Genomic DNA, 26,305 nt, shown 5'->3' on the forward strand with positions numbered 1-26,305 from the left:
GGCAAGAGGGCAGGAGGAGGACAAGAACTGGAGGGGCAGCAGATGGGTCCTACCTGAGACTTGAGCATCACCAGACCCTGCAAAGTCCAGGTTAGGCGGGTGCCACCTGGCTTCTCTTCGGTTCTGAGAACTGTCATTCTGGTCCCATTCCAGGGTACTGGGAATGAGTGAAGCCCCCAAAGAGGGGAGCCGTTCCTTCCAGCAGTGTCCTTGCAAGCCATTCTGGCTCCGGGGTTCGGGGTGGCGGTGTCATACACAGCCTGCCTTCACCCTCCTTGCGTCTCGAGTTTACTTCTCTCGTCATCTTTTCGAAAGTTGTATCCCCTGGACAGTGCACCCCGCCAGCATTTCTGGAGGTTCCGGCGGTTGTGGGTTATTTGGGAACCTCCGGGCGTGCTCCCGGGCACTGCCGGCGCCACCAAGGTCTGGGCGTCTTCGGGGCCCGTCGCCGAGCCCCTTCCCTCGCGCGTGCGACTCCGCGCCGCAGCGCCCCCTCCGCCGCCAGGGGCCGCCCGGAAGCGGGGCTCCTCGAGCGCGGGGCGGGGCAAGGGGCGGGGCGCGGCAGTACCTGGGCCGCCGGGGAGCCGGGGGTGGACTCTTCGGGGACAGCCGGCGGCCCCCCCAGATTCGCACCGCCAGCCGCCGGGGAGCTCGGGGCTCCGGGCGTAGAGGCTGCGCTGTCACATGGGCGGCGGCGACGGGGCCGCATTTAAGCGGCCGGGGGACGGCGCCCGCCTCCAGCGCGTCCTCGGGCTCGGCTCCCGCCGGGCGCCCCGCTCTCTACCCGCCGGGGGCCCAGCGCCGCGCCGCACCGCGCCGCCCCCGCCGGGCCATGCGAGCGCGGGCCCCGCCGCGATGAGCTCGCACATCGCCAAAAGCGAGTCCAAGACGTCTCTGCTGAAGGCGGCGGCGGCGGCGGCGAGCGGGGGCAGCCGGGCTCCCCGCCACGGCCCTGCCCGGGAGCCAGTGCTGCCCAGTCGCCGGCTGCCCGGCCCCTGCCCTGGCACTCCGTCGCCGTCCGGGGACCCCAGTTCGCGGAGGCCCCTGTGCCGGCCGGCGCCGCGAGAGGAGGGCGCGCGGGGGAGCCGGCGCGGGCTCCCCCAGGCGCACTGCAGGCCCCGGGAGGCGCTGCCGGCCGCGGCGTCCCGACCTTCGCCGCCGTCGCCGCTGCCGCCGGTCCGCGGGCGGGATGGGGAGGAACGGGGTCTGTCCCCGGCGCTCGGCCTCCGGGGCTCACTGCGAGCCCCGGGTCGCGGGGACTCTGCTCCAGCCGCCGCGTCCGAGGCAGACCCGTTCCTCCACCAGCTGCGCCCCATGCTCAGCTCCGCCTTCGGCCAGGTAAGGGCCGCGCCTCCCACCCGCTTCCTGGAGAGGCGCTCGGGACCCTGCCGCGACTGCGCGCCCACAGCCCTCCTCCCGCTGCCCGCGGCCCCCAGGTCACGCTCCTCTGGTCCTCCCGCCGCCTGGCGCCCTAGTCCGCGCGCCTCCTCCTCCCCCGTGCCTGATTCAGCACCCTGTGCGCTGTCCACGCTCCGGGCCTCTTCCGGGCCAGGCGCCACCGCTTAGACTCCCTCCACCTGCCAGAAAGGGCCAGTCTTGGAAAGGAGCAACCTCCACAAACCGCCTGGAAATTTGCAGGGGTCACGGAGGGGTGCTCCGAGCAGGTGGCCCCAAACCCACTCTTTTGGCCTCTGACCGAGAAGACCAATGAATGAGCATGGAGTCTGGGGGTCAAGAGAGGGGACTTTGGGGTACACAGCCTTGTCAGGCAATGAGGGACCCTAGCCATTGCCTGTGGTGGCCCCAAAGACGTGGGAAAAGTTAGGAGAAATAAAAAATATGAGAAAAGAGAAGTGTGTGGGTAGACATGGAGGGCTGTAAGAACTATGGCTCAAACTGGAACTTTGAGGGTATTTCAAGGAGGTTGTCATATAGGAATGCCACAAGGATGGCAGCAGGCAGTTGTCGAGTTGTGGGACGTAGAAGAACACCCAGAGATCCCTAGTCTGAGTTAGTGTGAATTCTAGGGTCAGAAAGGTCGCTAAGGGGTCATGAGTGGCTCATTTTGTTTCTTTTCTCTCAAGAGCCCCAAGCAGCTGGGCACCTGCCCTTTAGAAATGGCCCCGTAGTCATAATCCAGATCTACAATTTGAGGTCGTGGTGCTGGGGAGAGGTTCAGCAGAAAGGGACCTGTGAACTCCCTAGTGAAGCCAGGATTTTGTCTAGTTCCAAGTCCATAATTAAGTCGAACACTTTGGCACGGCGTGGACACCGTTCTGCAGCAGCTGAGGAGGGGCTTAATGCATAGATGTGATCAGGGTGTTTGCATATGGTGTGTGGGGGATGGAGGGTGGGGGTGGGCCTGTGCATTTCTGTGCTGGGATATAGCGTAAAGAAGCCGTTTCAAGCTCCTGGCTTGCCAGGCTGGATCAGAACTCCAAGGAGGCCGTGTGTGTTTTGCTTCAGATGTGCACAGTTCCTTTTCAAAATACTACTCCGCTGTGGCTGATGCCAGTGGAGGTCTGACATGAAGGCGGCTGCACGTAGGCTCGGGTTGCGCGGGGCTGCGGCGGTGGTGTGATAGGGCAGCAGTCTGGCTTTGTTCCTGCCAGGAGCCCTCGTTAGTTGAGGCAGTTGGAAGCAGTTTCTCCAGAGTAGAGATGTGGATGCAGAGCTGTGACAGTGCAGCGCTGTGTTGACTGCGGTGGCTTCTGTATGACTGAGGGGGTGTCAGGTGTTAGGGCAGGAGTGGGCCGGCTTGCGAAAGGGATACCGTGCCAGTTGAATTGGTGACAACTATCGCTTGCATTTATCAAATATTTTTTGATCACCTGCTTTGTCTAGGCGTTTGCTGGGCACTATGGAGATGAAAGTAGAGAGGGTAGCGGGGTCCTGACTGTTTTGGAGATTAGCCGTCTAGAAGCTTGGAAGGGTAGGTCACTGAGGATCACACACTTTCTGGTTATTTAGTTTGCCAGTGATCCGACTTCGTTCCTAGAAAAGGAGCCCTTTCTTTCCAGCCTTGCAGAATTTGTCTGCCTGGGCCCTTTGTGAGCACAGAGCATTTCAGCTCATGTGCTTTTCTTTCTTCTACTTTCTCAGTCATGAAATGAAGGCTGTTCTCCAGTCCAGTGTTCTGAAATGTCACCAGGGTCACCTGAGTCAGGAGGAGCTGGAAGGTCCCATCAAATATTTACTACCTCCCCCTGGAAGCTCTTGCCTCTGGAGCCGCCGACTTTCTCTTTAAAGCTGGGCACATCCAGTCTGGGCTTCCTGCTGATGGCTGTAAGACAGCTGCTCCAACGACAGCAACAACAGCGAAGCCCAGCCTGGGACTTTGCATCCGAGTCTCCAGTCTCCTGCAAGAATTAGTCTTTCTGTCCCTTCTCTCTACATGGAGATTTCTGTCCTTAGGTCAGAACCAAGAGAAGGGAAATGAGGTTCTGAATATAGAAACTTTCAGATAGGATCTGGTTTGGGCAAAATATAGCCCTGGGGAAATATATTTTTCATGTCTTCCAAGTTCTTTTTTTTTTTTTTTTTAACCTTTGGTGAATCGCTTAACCTCAGTAAACCTATTTTCTTATCTGCATATTTGGGATAATCATAGTATCTCAGGTGGTGCAGTGGTAAAGAACCCGTCTGCCAATGCAGGAGACTCGGGTTCAGTCTCTGAGTTGGGAAGATCCCCTGGAGAAGGAAATGACAACCTACTCCAGTATTCTTGCCTGGAAAATTCCATGAACAGAGTCTGGCAGGTTACAATCCATAGGGTCCCAAAGAGTCAGACATGACTGAGCACACACACACACAGTATCTCAATGGGTTTGGGGGGGAATTAAAGGGGATATGAAGATATATACAGAGCTTGGCCTAGAGCAAGGGTCTATGGATGTTGTTATTGTTGTTGTTGATTCACTACCAAGGGCTGTGTCAGAACTTGTTTCCATTTGTAACAGTCAGGGAGGGCCAGGGGCCAAAGTGACACTGAGGGTATCAAGATAGACTTCCTCACTAGGGGGAACGGGAATTAGGGTTCTCCCAGTGACCTCACAGAGCGTCCTTACTGCCTGCAGGGAGAGCATGTGGTTTTGAGGCTAAGGCATGGCATGGTGAGTTGGGAGCTAGAGCTGAAGATTCCTACTCCAGCAATGTCACTTCCCACTGCTGTGACCTTGGGCCTGTTATTTTCTCTCTCTGGTCTGGCTTTCTTCATTCAAAAATGAGACTGACAACAACAACAACAAAAAACTACCTTGCGGAACTCTTATGAGGGTTATACAGGGTTAAGGATGCCAAATGGCCTGGCTCAGAGTGGATGCTGGAAAAGGGCTCAGGCTTCATTCATGTTATTGTTATTATGATTATTAATAGAATGATTGTCAAAATGAGGGCCTGCATAACGTAGTCTGAAAGCTGTCTCTGAGCCAAGTGAGGAAGGCCACTAAAGGAAGGAGCTGAACGACCAAGGACCTTCCCTGGTATCCTCTTTGTGGCCAGCTATCGGCACACCACCCAACTACCTAGAGAGCAGATGGGGTATCAGAAAGTAACTCAAAACAGGCAACTCTTGGCATTGGGTCTTGGAAAACTAATTAAAAAATTTTTTTCGGCTGTGCAGCATGTGAGATTTTAGTTCCCTCACCAGGGATTGAACCTGCACCCCCTGCAATAGGAAGCACACAGTCTTAACCATTGGACCATCAGGGAAGTCCAGAAAACTACCCAAAGAATAGTCTTTCTGTCCCTTATTTTAAGTTTGGGAAGAAACACCTCTTTAGAGGAGGCAAATATGAATAAAACCCATAGATCTGTCCCATCCTTCCTCTTTCTCTAACTATAGGGACATCTCTTCTGATTAGAGTAGGCCAGGCCAATTCCTAAACTGCTTTGTGCATAACAGGATCAAAGATATTTAATGTATGAATGAATGAATGACGGGTATCTCTAGCCTCTGGACTTTAGAGTTTCTTAGTTCCCATAGTTAAGATGAGGGAGACAGACCATGACAATTTGGGTCCTAACAGATTCAAGTGCACTAGGCCTGTGTGCCTAAGATGACAGCTTGGGTGTATTACTTACTCCTTCCCGGTCAGGTCACTTCCTACTGCTCTCTTAGAAGGCTGGGAGCCCCTGTGGCCTTTCTCTGGGGCCTGGGAAAGGGGAAGAGAAGGCCCATTTGTGGTTGACATAGATTACAGATGATACGGGAGAAGGCAATGGCACCCCACTCCAGTACTCTTGCCTGGAAAATCCCATGGACGGAGGAGCCTGGAAGGCTGCAGTCCATGGGGTCGCTAAGAGTCGGGCACGACTGAGTGACTTCACTTTCAGTTTTCACTTTCATGCATTGGAGAAGGAAATGGCAACCCACTCCAGTGTTCTTGCCTGGAGAATCCCAGGGACAGGGGAGCCTGGTGGGGAGCACTAGGGAGCCGTCTATGGGGTCACAGAGTCGGACATGACTGAAGCGACTTAGCAGCAGCATAGATGATACGAGTGTCTTGGTGTTAGTTTGCAGGTTTTGCAGAAGCAACATTGGCACTTCAGATCTCTGTTTAGAGCTCAGTAAACAATGGACAAAGCATCTTCTCATTATCTTATCTCCATAGCAAACTGAAATGTAGCATCATCTCCCCCCATTTTAGAGATGAAGAGATAGGCTCAAGAGAGGGGAAGTAGGTTGACCAGAGGTCCCAGAGTAAGTAAAAGGCAGGACTTGTGACATGCTGTGTCTCTCTCCAATCTGCCAGTGCCACACCATACCGGCTGGTAGAAAGTCACAGAAGTGTGTTTCCTGTTTATCAGAAGCGTCCACAAAGCACCTCTCAAGTTACAACCCAGCTTTCCCCAAGTGTCTTAACACTGGGCTGCCATCCCAAGTTGAAATGCTGGCTTTAGGACTGCTCAGGGCTCAAAGCCAGCCTCCCTCCTAATCAGGAATAATCAGCAATGAGTTTATCCTTCTCATCCCTCTGATCCTATTATCCCATTCCAGAACTCTAAGTGTGGCTTCCGAAGGCCCAGGCCTGCTGCCACAGTGCATAGGGATGGGAAGGTGGGGGCCATGAGATGTGCTTTGCTCCTTAAGGAAGCCTCCACCATTCAGCCCTTCATAAAATTTTCTGCCGAAATTCAAGCCATCTTCCTCGTCAAGATCAGTAGCTACTCCTGTCATGCAGAACCACCACCACCCCATCTGTCCAACCTAAAATAGCTTAAGCGAGCTCTGGGTTTGAATCCCGAATCCCTTTCTTCTGTTAAGCCCCCAGGCTACTTTTGGCACCCCCTCTGCTAAAGAAGGATAGGATTTCTTCAAATTAGGCGAACTTTTCCATAGGGGGAGAAGTCCTGTCTCCTGTCTCCAAGGACAGAAGCATACATATCCCAAGGTTGACAAATGGGTGCTGTGCCCTGGACTGACCTGCAGGGGGCAGGAGTCACCAGGTCTGACCTAGTGGGGGCCCTGCTCTATCAAAGCTGCTGGGCAGGGAAAGGGGCACCTTCCAGGTGCTGGGCACTGTGCCAAGCCCTTTGCATTAACTCCTCATAAGTCCTACCAGGGAAAGGTTATTAGAGTACCTGTTTTATAAATAAAGAAACCGAGGCTCCCGAAAGATGAACAAGTCCTCAAGGTCACATGGTTGGTAGGCAGCAGGGCAAGATTTGAACTCAGGTCTGTCCAGCTCCGCATGCTGAACTCTTTACCTCTAGATCAGTGGTTGTCAGCACTGGCTGGAGGTTAGAATTACCTGGAGTATTAAACAACACCGGTGCCCGGGGCTCACCTACACCTATTCCATCACCATCTTCGGAAGTTCCCTGGTGATTCTAGTCTACAGCCAGCACTGAGAATGTACCTGCTTCACCCTGTCCAGTCTTTTCATATATCCATCCATTCAGCTCATACGAATTGGGTTTGTACCTTACCTGGAGCCTAACTCATCTCCCCTCTGGGGTCTGTGGTAAGCCCTAGCTTTTCAAAAGGGTCTGCAAGACTCTATAGATTTTGTGTGCAAGTCTTTCCTGATCCCCCTACACTAAGATCCCTCTGGCTCACATTCTCAGAGTGTTTGTGTTTCCCCTTCTTGGCATTGACCTGAACTGTGATTCAGTAAGTTGATAGCTCTTTAGTATCTCCTGCTCCCCTGCTAGAATGTAAGCTCCCTGCAAGCAGTGAAAGTGAAAGTGTTAGTTGCTCAGCCAAGTCCGACTCTTTGTGACCCCACGGACTGTACCCCTCCAGGCTGCTCTGTCCATGGAATTTGCCAGGTGAGGTTACTGGAGTGAGTTGCCATTCCCTTCTCCAGGGGACCTTCCTGACCCAGGAATCAAATCTATGAACAGGGACTGTATGTATCTTGTTCCTACCACATTCCCAGAGCCAAGCACATGGGACAAATGCTACTTCCTCCTTCCATGTTAATAATTCCTCGTTCTAGTACCTGTTCTGTGTCACTCACATCTTATAACCAGGTGAGGGAACTGAGCCCTGCCAGCTGAGTGTTCAGAAGCCAGCAGAGCCAGGACTCATCCTAGGCCTCCAGACCCTTCCCTTTCATCTGAGTTTATTGCTCTTCTCACAACCCTGCCTTCACGCTTTGCTTTCAAGAAACAGGTCTTTGAAGAAGGCATTTCTGTTGGCTCTTCCCATACCAGCTCCCCCTCCCCCAAGTATCTTCACTCCCCTTTCCTACCCTTTAGATGTCAGCAACCTCTCCCCCACCCCCAGGCTTCTATGTCCTCAGGGGGTGCCCCTCCTCCTCCATATCCCTCTCCGGAGGCCAAACCGGCTGCTGAATGACCCCTGATTAAGCCATTCCATTGCCCTCACTGCACAGTTGTCAAGAGCCACCCAGGGACCTGCCTTCCCAGTTTCCTGGGAGCTGGCCTGTGGCAGCTTCTGGTCAGCGTCCCCACCCATCTATCCCTAATGGGAGCTCTGATCAGCCACCCAAAACTGGACCAAAAAAAAAAAAAAGGACCCTCTCTGGACTGAAACTCTTAGAGCGGTTTGCGGAAGGGTTTTTGCATCAGGGCCTGGAAGGAGCTTGGCCAGCCTGTCTCTGGTGCCCCCTGCTGAGAAAAGCAGGGGTGCAGGGAAACGTGGATACAGACTCTCCTGGGTCATCTGGCTCCGGGCTGTAGGTCTCGATGGTGACATCTGAGGCTTGAGATGAATTCACGTCAAAGCTGGAACCCGGAGGGACGAGAACGTGCCGGCTACCTAAGAAGTTCCATTCATGGGACTGTGACGACCCCTTTGCAAAGGGCGGCCTCTCTGCTCTGCGCCCCGAGGGAGCCGATGAAAGATGCTCTATCAGGGTCAGGCAGAGGGTTTGGGAGAAGGTTCGTCGCCCTCGCTCGCTCAGGCCTGCTGGGCCAGCACTGCCTCGGTCAGGACCCCCTCAGGGCCGGCTCTTCATTTCCCCCGGGTCGGAAAGACTGCACACGGTGAAGGGAACCGGCGGAAGGAGCTGCTGTCGGCTCTACTGTGCTTCCAGCCCCGAAGCCTCATCCCATTTCAGTGAGGAGGCAAGTGTGAAAAATGGAGCGTGATGGAAAGTCATCGTAAGATCTCCAGGGCCTCGACTGGAGCCGCCGTCTCTCGATATAGCTGCGATGGCCGGGGGGCGACTAAGATGCCTGTTCGTCCTTGGATGCGTGCGTGTGTGTGTGTGTGTGTGTGAGAGAGAGAGAGAGAGGGAGAGGGAGAGGGAGAGAGAGAGACTGCACACACAAGGTTGGGAGCTGCGAGGCCCCGTGGATTTGGGGACCCAAACTAGCCTGCTTCCCCTTCTGGGTCTGCTGGCCTAATTCCCAGCTGCAGCTGCCATTCTGAGCTCCCCTCCCCGAGGCAATCTCCCTGCAGATTTGACAGCGGGAGGGGAGGGGCCGAGGGAAGGGGAGTGAACCGGGAGAGGACTCGGCTGTAATCTCATGTAGCTGATCCCGCAGCCTTCTCCAGCTCGGCTGCCCTCTGCCATCAGCTCTCCAGGCGATTTTCTCTGTGCCTGCACTCTCCCCTCCTGCCTTCATCTCCTTAAGAAAGTGTCCAGAAAGTTAAACCCACACACACGAACACACACACAATCCACAAAAAAAAAAAAAAAAAAAATCAGGGAGCAGGAACAGGCAGACGAGTAAGAGAGCACGCGCGCAGGAGAGAGGGCTCAGCCGGTCTTGGAGGAAGCACGGCGCAGGCAGAGGGAGGCTGGGGTTGGCAGGGACCGGGACTCAGGTCTCTTAGCCCCCGGGAGCCTCCTTCATGGACCCAGGGATCCTGAAAGGGGCTGCTTCAGCTTAGGATGGGCAACTGTGTCAAGTCTCCACTGAGAAATCTCTCAAGGAAGGTATGTTTCTGGAGTTCTTAAGACCTGGGGTGGGAGATTCGGGCATCCTGCCATCTGTCCCAGAGGTTGGGGGTGGAGAGGGTGGACGTTTGAAGCTCGCTTCCCTTCCTGTGGGTTCTGCCTTGGGCCGCTTCCCTGTTCCTACCTCTGCCTTCCCTCCTATCACAGTGATCTGTGTCCCGGGGCTCTGAGCTGAAGTTGGGACTTAGAGCTGCACGGGGGCCTGTGTTTGGGAATTTGCATAAGATTTAGGAAAAAAAAACAGGTAGGGTCCTTAGGATGTGCAAGGACAGAATGCCTCAGGATATGCAGAATGAGAAGAGGGTTAAGCTGGACTTTGACCCTGCCGCTGCTGGTTCTTTCCCAGCGGTGGAGAAGGGGTTCGTTAATCTCCTCTGAGGGACTCTGACCCTCTCTGGTGGTCTCTAAGGTCTTCAGAGTTGTGGGGTTTGAAGTAGATCCCATTGTTACTGAGAGGAAACATCCCCTTCTACCCTTGAGAACACTTGAGTCAGGTCAGAGACTCACAAATAGGTCCAGTCTGGCTCAGGGTCCCAGGGTTGTTTCCATCAAGAAATGGAGTATACAGCAAAGGTGTCTGTCAGTTGCGTTCTGTAGTGGGTGCATTGCTTACACACCAGGATAATATCCTTTTGCAAGAATCCCTTTTGGAAAGCAAAGAATCACCTTCAAAGCATCTTTCCTGCAAGTCTGGGCTTACATCTGTAGGATGTTGACTTAGGTGGGCTCTGCCTGTATTTCTGGCCCTCTGTAGTCAGGCCGTAGAAGAAATCCACAGATATTTCGTAAAGGAGGAAGAAATATGAGGGATGGTTTCCTCCAGTTCTTTAATTTTGCAGAGAAGGCACTTGATTGCCACTCAGGTTAAGTGACTTATCCAAGGTCTCAGGTTAGCTAATGGCTCCTCCATCCCCAACCCGTTCCTACCCCCTCTGTTAGTTTGACAGTCTCTCAATTTAGGACATTTCAGGCTTTTCTGCTCATCTTCTTCCTCATTTAGCTAAGCTGCTCACATCAAATTCCTTTTAATCTTCGCTGTTCCTTGGATCTTTCCTAGGGTTGACTGTTTCTTCTGTGCACACCCCCCACCCCCAGTCATCTGTCATCTTAAAGGAGAGTTCTTTGCATCAGATGTGGCCTCCACACTGTTGCAGAGCAGTAGAAATGGATCTGAATTAGTCTAGAGGACCTTTGGGCGAATCCCTTTCCCTGAGTTCTGTCCAGACCTTCAAGAGGTGAACTCAAAGAACAAGAGCTGTCCTTCTGTCCTACCCCACCCATGACTCAGACGTCTTAGGTCTCCTCTTTCTAGCCATGTGACCTTGGATAAGTTATTTGACCCCTGCCGGGTCTCAGTTCCCTTGTCTATCAAGTGGAAATCCTAACATCTACCTCCTAAGGTGATTGTGCGGCCTAAAGAAAGAGCTGGGATCACTGCCTGGGATGCAGTACTCAGTATATGTTAGCTAGTGTTAATAGCATCATAATCATAATTTTATGATTCACAATCACAAAATCATATCATGACAATCATAATCATCAATTTTCTGAGAAGGGGGATGAGGAAAAGGAAATAGGAGAGGTTTTGAGTCCATGGAATAAGGCAAAAGATCATAATAGGTATTACATCAGTTTCATTTTTTAAAAGAAATAATAGTAAACATTGCTTTTTCCTGAATATCTACAAGATCTCCAACATCTGTTATCTCATTTGCTCCTTTCCACCGAGTGGTTCTCTTGCCTATTTTCTAGAGAAAGAACGAGACTCAAAGATAAGAGTGTTCCTGAGATGCCACCGCTGTCTGGGAGCCGGGCTGAGATGTAAACCCTGATCTGTATGAATCTAGAGCAAGGATTTTGTTTTTAATTTTGCCTCTCTCTCTTTCTCTTGCCGTCAGAGATGTTATTCATAAATTCGTGAACCTGACCTTACAGGTCATCTGAGTCCAAATTTCCACTCACTGGGCAGTGCCCTCTCCCACCACATCAAGTGCTTCCTCACTCAACTCCTCCTTCTGTGAATTCCTGCAATGAGAGGGAGCACGGTCGTGGCTAGCTTGTGTTGTTAGAAAGCTGTTAGTTCAGGAGGCGTGCTGGTTCCTCCTGTTGCCCTGCCCCACTCAAGAGATGTCCCCTTGGTGCCAGGAAACATTGTCATCCCATAGGCCGCTGCCCACTTGGCTTCCTGTGTGGTGACTGGGAATTGGTGATGGAAAGAGGCGGCCTCTTCCAGGCGCTGAGCTGGGCAGGACTGGGCTGTCAGGTACCATCACTGGCCAGGGAAGAACAGCTGCCTCCCGGGGCAACTGGGTGCCAGACTGGGTTAAGATCAAGAGATTCAGTGGAAATTCCCCAGCCATCGCTGGTTCTTGCTTCGTGGGAACAAATTTTTCTCTGTCCTCCTCACTTCTTTCCTGATTGGCAAATATTCTCCCACTTCTTCTGCAGCCAGAAGTGAATGCCTTCTGGCGCCCAGCATCTCTCAAGTTGCGTCATCAGCGTCAGCGTCATCGCCATCATCATTGTCATCCCCATGGCAACTCCACACATTCGGCTCTTGCCATGCTCTAGGCACTGCGCAACGGCTCATTTGCCTCTCACAGAATCCTGTGAGTGGCCCTGATCATCCCCCATGGGACAGAGAAGGAAACCAGAGCCCAGAGAGGTGAAGTGACCTGCCCAAGGTCGCACAGGAGCAAGTGGCAGAGCCAGAATTTGTCCCCAAGACTGTCTGAGTCCAAAGCCAGTTATACTCCAGCTCCTCTCTGAGTTCCCTGCCGCCTGCTGCCTCCTCCTCCTGGGTGTGCTCATCTGAGCCAAGTGAGTGAGAGTCAGCCAGAAACAAAAAGGCTGATTCTCTGCAAAAATCTCCTGAGGTTATTTCCTGGGGCTTAACCACAGTTGACTCCCTGGCTCCCTCTGTCCAGAAGGTCTCTCTGGTCCTGCCCTCACTCTAGCCAGGTCCCTGTAGCCTGGGTGAGTATGGCCGAGGCTCTGAACCTCTTTTGGTCATCAAACCAGAATGGACCCTGATCACTCCTCAAGTTCTAAGACTACCCAGGGTGACCCTTATTGCACTCCCTGGACTCAGGCCTTGCACTGAGGTCCCGTACCTTGGGTCTGTGTGGCTGCTTGCCCTTAGAGGAACAGAATGTTGCTCCTTCCTCTCTAGGCCTGGAAGAAGCTTAGAAGTTGGACAAGAGTCTAGACTGCAGCCCCACACTGTGGGGCTTTGAGGAGAAGGAGCATGAGGACAGGGTGAGATATGGGAGACTGCTCTGCTTGTCCACCTGGGAGGACAGGCTACCCCTTAGGTCTTAGCATCTTCTCCTGAGTGTGACCTTCTTGGAGCTGGAGGAAACTGGCAGGGAGAGGATGTAGCAGAATGGATGTGTGGGACATGCAACTCTGAGGTCCTCGGACAGAGGCAGCCCTCTAAGTTTTCACTGCTCTTTCCTTGGAAGGTTTGGCTCCAGCTCCTCACTCTGGGGGTGGAGGCATCCGAGCTGGGGACTGAAAGCAGACCACCCTGACATACGGGGATGCTGGGCATCCTGGCGGGGAGGCTGGGCTAGGAGAGAATGTTGTGTCTGGACGCTGCTGTTGTCCTAAGGGGACGGTCTGTGGGCAGTGCTGACTTTTTATAGCTGCATGGGAACCATCAGGGAGGAGGATGGGTTGGCCGTGGTCAGGGAGCACAGCTATATTTGGTCAGCACAGAGGGCCCCTGCCTCAGCCTCCAGAGGTCCCTGGACCAGGCACGGAGCCAGCAAAGGCGGGAGGGACGAGGAGGATTGCTCATGGGAGACAGCGTCTAGTCTTGAGGCCACAAGCTGGGTGGAAGCTGACCGACAGAAGCGCTTTGTTTAGCCCACCCAGTGCTTTAAATCGGAAGGTCTGGCAACACCAGGCTGGAGTTACGTCATGCTGTCCCTTCAGAGAGGACCCAGAGCATCCATCTTACCCCAGGCCCCGCCTCTCACACCTGCCTGCTTTATTTCTGTTTGCCATGGCCCCTGTCTCGGCAACCTCCGGTCTCCCAGACTAGCTGAGCCCACGCTCTGCTGCCAGCTCTGATGGTCCTCACTACCCTCCAGTGGGTTCCAGCAGGGGTAGGATCAGAGGTCTGTTGGGGAGCTTAGCCCCAAGGATTGTGCTGGAATGTTGGGAGCACAATAGGAAAAGACATTATTCCCTGAATGAACAGAAGCCTCCCTCTACCTGCTCCTCTCTCTGAGCTTCTGTTTGCACACAAGGGTGTTTTTCTGTGCACGTGTGTGTGTGTGTGTCTGCAGGTGTGCCACACAGTGGATATCACACCCAGCTCTCCCTGGAACATCTGTTTTGGCCAAAGATCCAGGACTCTGTCCATTGGACCAGTTTGCCGCCTGCCCCCCGTGCCTCCTGAGGGCTCTTTGCACCCTGGTGTTTGCCTCTCAAGGTCTTCTCTTGAGAAGGGCCCCTTCTAGGACCGGGAGCCAGGCTGGGGCCCGGAGGACTCAGCTAGGCCAGAGAGGTGACACCTTGCCTCTGTTTTATATGTGCTGGCTGAAGATGCGCCAGGAGGAAACCAGCTACACGGTGGTGCAGACAAGCGAGGAGGGCCTGGCGGCCAGCAGCGAGCTCCCCGGACCACTCCTGATGCTGGCTCAGAACTGCGCGGTCATGCACAACCTGCTGGGCCCGGCCTGCATCTTCCTGCGTAAGGGCTTCGCGGAGAACAGGCAGCCTGTACGTAAGTTGGCCCTGGTGGAGCCGCGTTCGACTTGGCTTCACGGGGCATGAGGAAGGAGGTGCTGAGAAGAAGAGGGGTTCTGTACACAGCGGTGTGCAACCCCTGGCAGATGCACCTCACACCCTCAACTCGTGAACCTGACCCCCAGAGTTTCCCACTTATGGCTGCAGAGCCCTGGTGAGTCCACAACCACCAAAAATAATAATAGCAGCTATGGTATTGTTTGGGGTTTGGATTTTTTTTTTTTTTTTTTTTTTGAGGACTTAATATGTGCCAGGCACTGTGCTCAGTGCTTTGGTGCTTAAGCCTCAGAGCAACCCCAAGAGGTAGGTACTATTATCCTCCCCATCTGCAGATGAAGAAATTGAGTTGGAGCATGTAACATACTCACAGTAACAGCTGGTGGGCATTAGCAGTAGGATTCAGACTCAGGGAGCCTGCCTCAGGGGCCCCCTGTGTTCTGAACAACAGTACTGAATACACAGCACCAACGGCTAGAACTTTCTATGATGATAGAAACATTTTTTCCAATTAGTACGGCCCTCTACAGTAGCCACTAGCTCTTGAAATGTGGCCAGTGCAACTGAGGAAGTGGATCATTAATTTTCTTTGATTCCAATTCCAATTTAAATAGTCACATGTGGCCACTGCCTTGGAGGGCCTCTTGTACATATCTGAACAGTCACAGAGAGGAGGGTATTGATGATGTCACAGATTCAAACATCAGTAGGTTTATTGAATGGTGGTGGTTGAGTTGCTAAGTTGTGTCCAACTTTTGCGACCTGATGGACTGTAACCCACCAGGCTCCTCTGTCCATGGGATTTCCCAGGGAAGAATACTGGAGTGGGTTGTCATTTCTTTCTCCGGGGTTTATTGAATGCCACCTGCTAAACACTTTATGTATCTTGCCTCACAGATGCTAACAAAGACCCTGTAAGGTGGTTTCTGGTATTAACCCATTTTACAGATGAGGAATCTGTGGCTCATACAGTGGACGTGACCTGTTCAAGGTCCTACATCTAGGAAGCAGCAGATCTGGGCTTTGTCCTTGAGTCTATCTGACTTTAGAGGCCAAACTCATCCCTCGACTGCATAAGTTGGGGAGTGAGGGCTGTGGTGGGCTCTGTTCCCACCTGACCCCCTGAATCGGTGTTCATGGTTCCCCTGTCATGTCAGTGAGCATCCCTGGCTCTGCCCCACATCCCCCGGCACTCTGCCTGGGGAGCGTGTGATTCAGGGACCAGCCACCAGGACTCAGCTGGACCAGCTCGGGCCACAGGCACATGGCCAAGGGGTATTGGCTTTTCTGCACCCTGGTTCTGGGTTTACAAGAAGCAGAGAGGGGGCTGCAGAGCTGATCCTGGAGATGTGAGAGGCTGCAGGGTGGGAAGGGACTTGTCGCCTGTCCCAGTGAGCATGCCCTGCATGTGGGTACATGCATATTCTTGCTGACGCTTTCTCTTACGGGGAGCATTGTGAAAAGCATCCTTTGTGGTCACTCAAGATCCCAGTCTGACTCAGAACAGCTAGTGGGTGATAGAGGTAGGAATGGGTAGGTGTTAGAGAAGAGTGACAACCCCTCCCTGTGCATGGTGACAGGCTTTTTAAGTGGAAGTCCTTCCAGTCATCTCACAGAGACAGACAGCTTCAGCCAGAAATGCTGCTGGCAGGACCTGGGAGCCTGCACACTACTTGTGCCAAGCTCAGGTACACTCTCAGCATGGTCCTGGCATGTATGGCCCCTTCCAAGAGCCGAGTCCTTCCTGTGCAGCTGGTGGTCCTGCAAAATGTTGCTCAACAGCCCCTTTCTAGAAGATTCCCGGGTTTTCTGGCACTGGGATCCCTTGCCCTGGGGCCAGTTTGGAGCAGGTGGGCAGCAACCTCTCACCTGCCGTGGCCCAGTGGGCTAGGACAGCCTGTGTGCACAGCTATGGCACGCCCACATGTCTGTGTCCCTGACTGGTTTACTCACACCTGGTGTGCGCTTCCTCAGGGCGGGTACACCCTGCCCCTGTGGGCAGGGAGCTGTGACATATGGGCAGGATGAGCACCATGGACCAGTTTTGGAGCCTTCTAAGCATGTCCAGCTGGGCACCGCATCCATTTCATGCCAGTCTGTTTCCCTCCTGGGCAGGCCTGGGGCAGCTGGCATGTCACCAGCCGGAGCCTGCCCCCTGCTCCCTCTGGGCCCGCTCTTTGGAGACTTCCCTGCCATCTGTTCAGATGCCTCACCCTGGGGCTTCCTTGACTCCCCAAGGAGACCTGGGCACTGCTTGAGGCTGGAGACGTGTGCTTTGGACCCTGGCAGCCGCCAGAGGCACTGGCAGCCCCCAGGGTCCTGTGCTGTGTCCTGTGACGGGGCGAGGTCTGTGATGGGGGCCCAACTGGAGAAGGTGGGGCGGTGCCCAGGAAGCAGGGCGCAGCCCTAATCCTGCCTCCACCCCCTCTGCCCCTTCTTATCCTCCCTCTTGTGTGCCCGTCTGGACCCTGCTTTCTCTCTCCCAGCCTCTTTCTTCTCCCATTGCCCCCCTCAGCCCCCCTTCTCCCCCACTCTTCCTGGTTTTATTGGGTGTGTGTGTGTGCGTGCTCAATCGTGTCCGACTCTTCGATCCCATGGACTGTAGCCCTCCAGGCTCCGCTGACCATAGAATTTTCCAGGCAAGAATGTTGGCGTGGGTTGCCATTTCCTTCTCCAGGGGATCTTCCCATCCCAAGGACTGAACCAGCGTCTCGTGTCCCTGCACTGGCAGGCGGGTTCTTTACCAGCTGAGCCACTGGGGAAGCTCCTGGTTTTATTGGGTAGAGCCCTCTACTGCCTGTTGGGATCCTCCCAATAACCCTATTTTATTTACAGGTTTTGGCCTCCAGATCAGCTCTGTTCCCTGACCACATGCTTGTGTCTGGAATAAGGGGTGCAGAGGTTCTGGGCCCAGGTTGGAAGGGGCTTCTGGCTCTCTGACCTCTCCCATGGGTGTGGGACAGGTGGGGCTGCACTTTTCCCCTCCAGGACATGGTCCAGGCTCACCTCCGCTGCTGCCCATCACCCCCAGCCAGTGCCTGCTGCCACTGGGATGGCCCTCAGCTGGGCACTGGATGACTTCCGGGTCCCTCCCGGCTGCTAATGGCACATGTTCTTTTGTTTCAGGACAGATCTCTGCGGCCAGAGGAGATTGAAGGTGAGACCTGGCCTCTTAGCGGAGGGTGTTGCTCAGCCATCCAGGAAGATGAGGGGAGGGAGGTGGGTGGGAAGAGGGCCAGAGACGTCTCTGCTTCCTGCGAACAGGGTCTGGTGCAGGGCCGGGCATCCTCTGGGGAGCCTGCGTTGGAGGAATGCATGAGTCGATGGGCCCCTCGGGGCCGCCTCTACCCTGGAGGCTCTGCGGGTCCTCCTTCCGCACCACATCCACCTTCCTTCTCTTCCCCAGAGCTCAGGGAGGCCTTCAGAGAATTTGACAAGGACAAGGATGGCTACATCAACTGCCGGGACCTGGGTAACTGTATGCGCACCATGGGCTACATGCCCACCGAGATGGAGCTCATCGAGCTATCTCAGCAGATCAACATGAACCGTGAGTCCCTCTGCCAGGCACCCCCTTCTCTCCCCGGCCTCACCCTTGCTGTCCTCTGCCTGGGTTCAAGTTCTGAGCTCCCCCTTCTTCCTAGCTCTGTGACCTGCAGGCAAACCACTTACCCACCCTGTACCTCAGTTTCTTCACCTGTAAAATGAGGGGTGGAATGGGGAGTTAACTGGGGATATGTTTATTTATTAATTATTTTTCTTGGCTTATTTATTCATTTATTTTTTGGGGAAACAGCTTTATTGAGATATAATTCATATATCATACAGTTGACTCACTTAAAGCCTTCCCTTCAGGGACTTCTGTGGTGGTCCAGTGGTTAGGACTCCTTATTCTCACTGCAGGGGGCATGGGTTTGATCCCTGGTTGGGGAATTAAAGGATAGAATTCAGTGTCTTTTAGTATATTCAGAGTTGCGCAACCATCACCCCAATCAACTTTAAAATATTTTCATGCCCCCTCCACCAAAGAAGTCCTGTACCACTTTGCCGTCACCCCCAAGTCCCTCTCCAGCCCTGGGTAACCACTAATCTACATTTTGTCTAAGCAGATTTGCCTATTCTGGGCATTTCTCTTTTTTTTTGAGTTGAAGTATCTTTGTTTGGAGAAGGAAATGGCAACCCACTCCAGTACTCTTGCCTGGAAAATCCCATGAATGGAAGAGCCTGGTAGGCTACAGTCCGTGGGGTCACAAAGAGTCGGACACGACTGAGCGATTTCACCTTCACCTTCACCTTATCGTTGATTAACAGTATTATATTCGTTTCAGGTGTACAACATAGTGATTCAAAATTTTTATAGATTATACTGTATTTAAAGTTATTGTAAAATATTGGCTCTGTTCCCTGTGCTGTACAATATATCCCTGTGGCTTTTGTATTTTACACAGAGTAGTTGACATCTCTTAATCCCCAGCCTCTATGTTGCCCTTCCCCCAACCCCCCTTCTCCTCACTGGTGATTGCTGGTTTGTTTTCTGTATCTGTGAGCCTGTTTCTCTTTAGGGGACATATTTTTTTTTAAATTTATTTATTTATTTTGGCTGTGTTGGGTCTTTGTTGCTATGCGTGGACTCTCTCTAGTTGCGTTTAGCAGGGGCTACTTTCTGGTTACGATGTGTGGGCTTCTCATTGCGGTGGCTTCTCTTGTTGCAGAGCATGGGCTCAGTGGCCATGGTGCACGGGCTCAGTGGCCCCATGGCAGGTGGGACCTTCCCAGACCAGGGATCGTGTCCCCTGTATTGGTCGGTGGGACTCCCAACCACTGGACCACCAGGAAAGAAGTCCCTAGACACTGTTGGGCTGTAATATTCTAAACAGCCCAATAATCAATACCTAGCACTCAGTAAGAGTTGAACAGAGGACACTATCATTATTATGTTTTTCTCTGTCTCCCTTTGGGTCCTCCCAGGAGCAGACCAGGAGACAAGGGTTTGAATGTGGAGTTTACTTAGTAGGGGCAGGACAGAGTCTATAAAGAATAGGGAGGCAGGAGGGTGAAGACAGGGTGCCAAGGCAGAAGGCACTCGAGGAGCTGCCGCTGTGGGTGATGGAGCTCAGGGTGCTGGTGTCGAAGGCCTACCATGGAGCTGTCTCTCGGGCTGTGTATTTATTCCCCAAGCTCAGCCACTGGCTGAAAGTGTTGTGAGCAGGCCCCGGGGGCAGGTCTCCTGTATTTCCACCCTCTGAAGGCTGGTTGGAAGGTGAGTTCCACTTGCACAGTGAGGGAGAGACGGGGGCAAGTGGGCAAGCGGGCCAGGCACTCACGACTCCTGCTCCCCTCTCTGCCTTTCTGCATGCTTGTCTCCGTCTCTCTCCTGCTCTGAAATTCTTTGCCTATCTCTGTGACCTCATGTTTCTTTCTCCCCTCTGTACCCCTGTCCAGTTCCGGACTTGTTCCCTTAGTTAGCCCCCGGCCGCTCCTCTGGGCTCTTTTGGGATAACCCCCCTGTCCGTGGTCTCTTCTCTATCCTCATTCGGCCTCTGCTTTTACCCTGGGCCTGTCGCTGGGAAGGTCAGGGAGGGCTGACAGCTTCCCCGGTTGTCTAGCTGGAGGTGGGTGGTGGTTAGATGGATGACCCAGCCTGTTCCTCTGTCCCCAGTGGGTGGCCACGTGGATTTTGATGACTTTGTGGAGCTAATGGGACCTAAACTCCTGGCGGAAACAGCAGATATGATTGGAGTAAAAGAACTGCGAGATGCCTTCCGAGAGGTAAGTGGTGGACAGTGGACAGGCAGGGGTGGGGGGACTTGTTAGAATTCCCAACCTGAAAGGAAACTGGACCTCTGGATCCCACCCCAGGGGAAGAGGCTTGGACAGAGAGGCGCTCTGGGGAAGGGGTGGGCGGGGGACAATGATGCTGAAGAAGAGGTTCAACCTTGGGACCTGCTTCTGACAGTCTTCCTGTTGTAGCTGCTCTTCCCTCCTCCGTGCCCTCTCTAGTTTGACACCAATGGTGATGGGGAGATAAGCACCAGTGAGTTACGAGAGGCCATGAGGAAACTCCTGGGCCATCAGGTGGGACACCGAGACATAGAAGAGATTATCCGGGATGTGGACCTCAATGGGGATGGACGAGTGGACTTTGAAGGTAGGCGGGCCTTGAGAGTGGAAGAAGAACCAAGACAGGAGTGGGCATCCACAGCGAGCATCCCTCCACATGTGGGTCCACCATGCAGTCATCAATCCGCCCCAACTTGCCATCCCCTTACCCTTCCATCCTTCCGCCCCTCTAATCCATCGTCTGTTCCTACACCCACTCATCCATCCATCTTTCCAGAGCTCTCTTTCCATGTGTTCATCCATCTGTCTCTTTTTCTGTCCAGGTGCCTATTTATCCCTTAACGGATCTCCAGATAATTATCCACAGAATCATTTACCTATGGCTTTACCTACCCATCCAGGCATCTATTCATTCTGTACATTCACCCATGCCTCCATCTACCCTTATACCTCCTCCCATCTACCCATGCATCTGTAGCTCTCAACATTCATTCACCCATTTATTCTCTACCCATCCGCCTGTATCGCCACCCGTACTTCCATGGATCTGTCAGTTGTGTGCACAGTCCTTTCCCCATCTGTATCCATCTAATCATCCATCTATCCACTCCTGTCCCTCTGACCCCACCCATCTTGTTCCATGTCTATTGGTCCACCTTCTCCTGTATCCATCCATGGAGGTATTTTCTGAACCCCACATTCCTCAACCTGACACTCAGACCCCTTAAGATCTATCCACAACTCACCTCTCTGGCCACAGCTTTCACCATTCCTTCACTCACACTCCGCCTTAAAACCACAGGTGATCCAAAAACCTGCCAAGCTCTCATTTGATTACACTATTCTTTTTGTCAGGATGCCTGTATTCTATTCTTCCCTGGGGTTAAAGTCTATTCCATCTTTAAGACCCAGCAGTGGGGCCACTTCCCTCGGTCCCCAGACCGAGCTTCCTCTTTTCTGGGCTTTCAGAGCACCTCAGGCTTACCCTCGTTCTTCACACTGGCCCCTAAATGCTAGTTATATCTCCACTGAATTCTGAACTTTCAGAGAAAAGAGGAACCCTACTTTATTTATCTCTGAGATTCCCACAGAACTCAGTACCTGACACATAGCGAATGCTCAGTAAAAGTTCTTTTAAAATAGTAATAATCATAATTAGTGATCATCTCTAACTGCACATGCTCTATGCAGTCAGCAGAAACATGACCAGGAGCTGACTGTGGCTCAGATCATGAACTCCTTATTGCAAAATTCAAACTTACATTGAAGAAAGTAGGGTAAACCACTAGACCATTCAGGTATGATGTAAATCAGATCCCTTACGATTATGTAGTGGGTGTGACAAATAGATTCAAGGGATTAGATCAGATAGACAGAGTGCCTGAAGAACTATGGACAGAGGTTCGTGACATTGTACAGGAGGTAGTGATCAAGACCATTCTCAAGAAAAAGAAATGCAAAAAAGCAAAATGGTTGTCTGAGGAGGCCTTACAAATAGTTGAGAAAAGAGAAGCAAAAGGCAAAGGAGAAAAGGAAAGATACACCCATTTGAATGCAGAGTTCCAAAGAATAGCAAGGAGAGATAAGAAAGCTTTTCTCAGTGATCAGTGCAAAGAAATAGAGGAAAATAATAGAATAGGAAACACTAGAGATCTCTTGAAGAAAATTAGAGATCCCAAGGGAACATTTCATGCAAAGATGGGCACAATAAAGGACAGAAATGGTATGGATCTAACAGAAGCAGGAGATATTAAGAAGAGGTGGCAAGAATACACAGAAGAACTGTACAAAAAAGGTCTCCATGCCCCAGATAACCACAATGGTGTGATCATTCACTTAGAGCCAGACATCCTGGTGTGTGAAGTCAAGTGGGCCTTGGGAAGCATCACTATGAACAAATCTAGTGGAGGTGATGGAATTCCAGATGAGCTATTTCAAATCCTAAAAGATGATGCTGTGAAAGTGCTGCACTCAACATGCCAGCAAATCTGGAAAACTCAGCAGTGGCCACAGGAAAAGGTCAGTTTTCATTCCAATCCCAAAGAAAGATAATGCCAAAGAATGTTCAAACTACGACACAGTTACACTCATCTCAACACGCTAGCAAAGTAATGCTCAAAATTCTCCAAGCCAGGCTTCAACAGTACATGAACCGTGAACTTCTAGATGTTCAAGCTGGATTTAGAAAAGGCAGAGGAACCAGAGATCAAATTGCCAACATCTGTTGGATCATGGAAAAAGCAAGAGGGTTCCAAAAAAACATCTATTTCTGCTTTATTGACTATGCTAAAGCCTTTGACTGTGTGGATTACAACAAACTGAAAAATGCTTAAAGAGATGGGAATACCAGACCACCTGACCTGCCTCCTGAGAAATCTGTATGCAGGTGAAGAAGCAACAGAGCTGGACATGGAACAACAGATTGGTTCCAAATTGGGGAAAGAGTACGTCAAGGCTGTATATTGTCACCTTGTTTATTTAACTTCTAAGCAGAGTACATCATGTGAAATGCCAGGCTGGATAAATTTCAAGCTGGAATCAAGATTTCCAGGAGAATTATCCACAACCTCAGATACATAGATGATGCCATCCTTATGGCAGAAACTAAACAGCCTCTTGATGAAAGTGAAAGAGGACAGTGAAAAAGCTGGCTTAAAACTCAACATTCAAAAAACGAAGATCATGGCATCCGGTCCCATCACTTCATGGCAAATAGATGGAGAAACAATGGAAACAGTGACAGACTTTCTTTTCTTGGGCTCCAAAATCATTGCAGATGGTGACTGCAGCCATGAAATTAAAAGACGCTTGCTCCTTGGAAGAAAATCTATGACCAACCTAGACAGCATATTAAAAAGCAGAGACATTACTTTGCCTACAAAGGTCCATCTATTCAAAGCTATGGATTTTCTGGTAGTCATGTATGGATGTGAGAGTTGGATCATAAAGAAAGCTGAGTGCCAAAGAATTGATGCTTTTGAACTGTGGTGTTGGAAATGACTCTTGAGAGTCCCTTGGACTGCAAAGAGATCCAACCAGTCCATCCTAAAGGAGATCAGTCCTGAATATTCATTGGAAGTATTGTTGCTGAAGCTGAAACTCTAATACTTTGCCCACATGACGTGAAGAACTGACTCATTGGAAAAGATCCTGATTCTGGGAAAGGTTGAAGGCAGGAGGAGAAGGGGATGACAGAGGCTGAGATGGTTGGATGGCATCACCGACTCAATGGACATGAGTTTGAGCAAGCTCCAGGAGTTGGTGAAGGACAGGGAAGCCTGGCGTGCTGCAGTCCATGAGGTCGCAAAGAGTCGGACACGACTGAGCAACTGAACTGAACTGAACATTTATTATGTACCAGTCACTGTACTAAGTAACTTTACATGTATTATCCCATTTAATTTTTACAATGACTCCATGGACTGCACTATTATTACCTCATGTTATAATTGAGCCTCAAAGAAGTAATATAACTTGCTTCTCTTACAGAGAAGCAGAGCTGGGTCATAAACTCAAGGCCTGGAATCTCAGCCATTCCATACATTACACTGTCCATGACACCATCCGAGGCATCTTGGGATACAGGGGGAGCAAAAACACAGCAAAACACTGATTCTACACTACATAAACTTGCGTGCTGAGCAGAAAGGCAAGATAAACATGAGCTAGACTGTGAATACATCTAGAACCCAAAGGCTGGGAGGCCTTTTCTGGGGCCTTCAAGGTCCCAGATCTTCATCTTGATCTTCTAGGTCAGGAGAGCGTGGCAATGGAGAGGCTTGGCTACCAAAGGCTTGGCTACCACCAGAGCTGAACATTTCAGGTACCCCGTGTCCAGGTAGTAACCCCCACAGATGACAGCTCTTTCCTGCAAGCCCAGTATCTCCCATTCATTCTACCAGCATGTGTTGTACACCAGCTGTGTGCCAAGACCTGATCCCCACCTGAGGAGCCCACGACCAGCAAGGAAAAGAGAAGCCGACAGTATAGTCCATGCCATTTGGGGGGCAGTACAGCAGGCTGTTGCATACAGTGGGGGCACCTTTGCCAAAGTGGTAAGGATTCAGGAAGGCTTCCTGGAGGAGGCTGTAAGTAAGCAGAACCCTAAGAGGCAAGTGGGAGTCACCAGGTGAAAAGGAAGGAAGAGATATTTGCCCCATGGACTTGAAAATTCATGTCTACACACAAACCTACAAACAGATTTACTTATGACTGCCAAAATTTGGAAACAACCAATATGCCCTTCACTAGGTGAATACATAAATAAAACTATGGTATACTCAGGCAATGGAATATTATGCAGCATTGTAAAAGAAATGTGCCATCTAGTGATGAAAAGACATGGAAGAAACTTAAAAGCACAGTAAGCGAAAGAAAATCTGAAAAGGTTGCGTACTCTGTGATTCCAACGATATGACATTCAGGGATAGGCAAAACTATGGAGACCAGAGACAGTGAAAAGATCAGTGGTTGCCAGGAGTTGTTCGTGGCAGGAGGGATGAATAGGGGGAACACAGAGGATTTTTAGGCAAGTAAAACTATTCTGTGTGATACTATAATAGGGATACATGACATTATACATTTGTCCAAACCCATAGAGCCTCCAGGCCTTCCCAGGTGGTGCTAGTGGTAAAGAACCTGCTTGCTAATGCAGGAGACTCAGAGACGCGGGTTCGATCCCTGGTTGGGGAAGATCCCCTGGAGGAGGGCACGGCAACCCACTCCAGTATTCTTGCCTGGAGAATCCTCATGGACAGAGAAGCCTGGGGGACTACAGTCCATAGGGTCATACAGAATTGGACACGACTGAAGCAACTTAGCACGTGCACACGCACAGAGAGTCTCCAACACCAAGGATAAATCCTAATGTAACCATGGACGTGGGGTAATAATGATGAGTCAACACAGGTTCATCTATAAGCAACATCCTACTCTGCTCGGGGATATTGGTGATGGAGGAGGCTGTGTGTGTGTGTGTGTGTGTGTGTGTGTGTGTGTGTGTGTGTGTAGAGGCAGGGGGTAGATGGAAAAATCTGGACTTCCTGCTCACTTTTGGTGTGACCCTAAAACTGCTCTAAAAAACAAAGTCTAGTTAAAAGAGAAGGGAGCAGGACAGGTTGCAGGAAAGCTAAGACGGGAGAGGAGTGGGGAGTCAGCTCCACCTGAAGTGCTGACACCGGGATCCGGGATTCGTGGTGGGGGGTGAGTAGTTACAGATGAGGCTGGACCTGTCAGCTGGGGCCAGAACAGGAAGGCCTTGGGGTTGTGCCCACTGTCCTGTGGGGACTGTGAGAGGTTTGAAAGGGGTCACACCTACAGATAGAAAGATCCTGCTGGCTGCTGCAAAGAAGAGGGATTGGAAGATGGGGACTTCCCTGGTGATCCGGGTGGCTAGGATTCCATGCTCCCACTGCAGGGAGCCTGGGTTCAATCCCTGGTCGGGGAACTAAGATCCTGCATGCCATGTGGTGGGCGAGACCAAAAAAAAAAATGCCGGATGGACACTGGGGACCAGCACCGGTCAGAGGCGGTGGTCACAGACGGGGAGGGAGGCATCGATCCGAGGAAGGTGAGGGGCGGCGTCCTGGACCCTGACTGCTGCTTTCTCCCCACCCCCGCCCGTCCCCCGTCCCGCCCCCACCGCAGAGTTTGTCCGGATGATGTCCCGCTGAGGCCGCCAGGGCCCCTCCAGGACCGCCAAGCTCCGCGGGGCGGGAGAAGAAGAGCCTGAGCTCGCCTCACCCTGCCGCCGCCGCCGCCGCCGCCGCCGCCGCTGCCGCCCAGAGCCCAGGATGTACTGGCGGACGGGGCCTGCCTGCACCCCGGGGAGGTGCCCACCCCGGACCCCCACCCCCCCGCACTGTGAAAAAGACTCACGACTCCTGCAACTGGAAAGGGGGGGCGCCCGCCAACGAGGAGGCCACCATGCCAGGCCGGCAGAGGTCAGGCCGGGCGCCGAGTGCCACGGACCCAGCCGCCGCTGGCTGGGGTGGGGGGGCCCACACAGCATGTCTGCCCCAGGGCAGAGCCTCTCACCACCTTCCTTAGCTCTGTGCCCGTTCCAGCTCGCCTCAGCCCTGTTATCTCAGAACCAATAAAAATATTTCCAAGAGGAA

General features: G+C 52.2%; 1 protein-coding gene across 3 annotated transcripts; it reads left to right on the forward strand.

The window, feature by feature from the left end:
- Positions 1-684: 684 nt before the first annotated feature.
- Positions 685-26,305, forward strand: CABP1 (calcium binding protein 1). Of its 3 annotated transcripts, none has more exons than XM_040250886.1 (7): positions 1,199-1,338; positions 13,929-14,105; positions 17,256-17,286; positions 17,536-17,679; positions 19,789-19,898; positions 20,130-20,277; positions 25,836-26,305. In XM_040250886.1, exons 1-7 carry the CDS (start codon positions 1,315-1,317, stop codon positions 25,859-25,861), a joined length of 660 nt encoding a protein of 219 aa, XP_040106820.1. In that variant the 5' UTR covers positions 1,199-1,314; the 3' UTR covers positions 25,862-26,305. The 3 variants fall into 3 exon arrangements, with proteins under 3 accessions (XP_040106817.1, XP_040106820.1, XP_040106819.1); XM_040250885.1 differs by lacking the exon at positions 1,199-1,338 and adding an exon at positions 1,567-9,353; XM_040250883.1 differs by lacking the exon at positions 13,929-14,105 and having other exon boundaries at positions 685-1,338.

This window comes from Oryx dammah, unplaced genomic scaffold (assembly GCF_014754425.2).
Source record: "Oryx dammah isolate SB20612 unplaced genomic scaffold, SCBI_Odam_1.1 HiC_scaffold_12, whole genome shotgun sequence".
NCBI lineage: Eukaryota > Metazoa > Chordata > Mammalia > Artiodactyla > Bovidae > Oryx > Oryx dammah.

Coding starts and splice junctions, on each gene's coding strand:
- CABP1 (XM_040250883.1), top strand. CDS start 685: ATGGGCGGCGGCGACGGGGCCGCATTTAAGCGGCCGGGGGACGGCGCC. Junction 17,287..17,535: donor GCGGCCAGAGGAGATTGAAG/GTGAGACCTGGC, acceptor TCTCTTCCCCAG/AGCTCAGGGAGGCCTTCAGA. Junction 19,899..20,129: donor TGCGAGATGCCTTCCGAGAG/GTAAGTGGTGGA, acceptor TGCCCTCTCTAG/TTTGACACCAATGGTGATGG.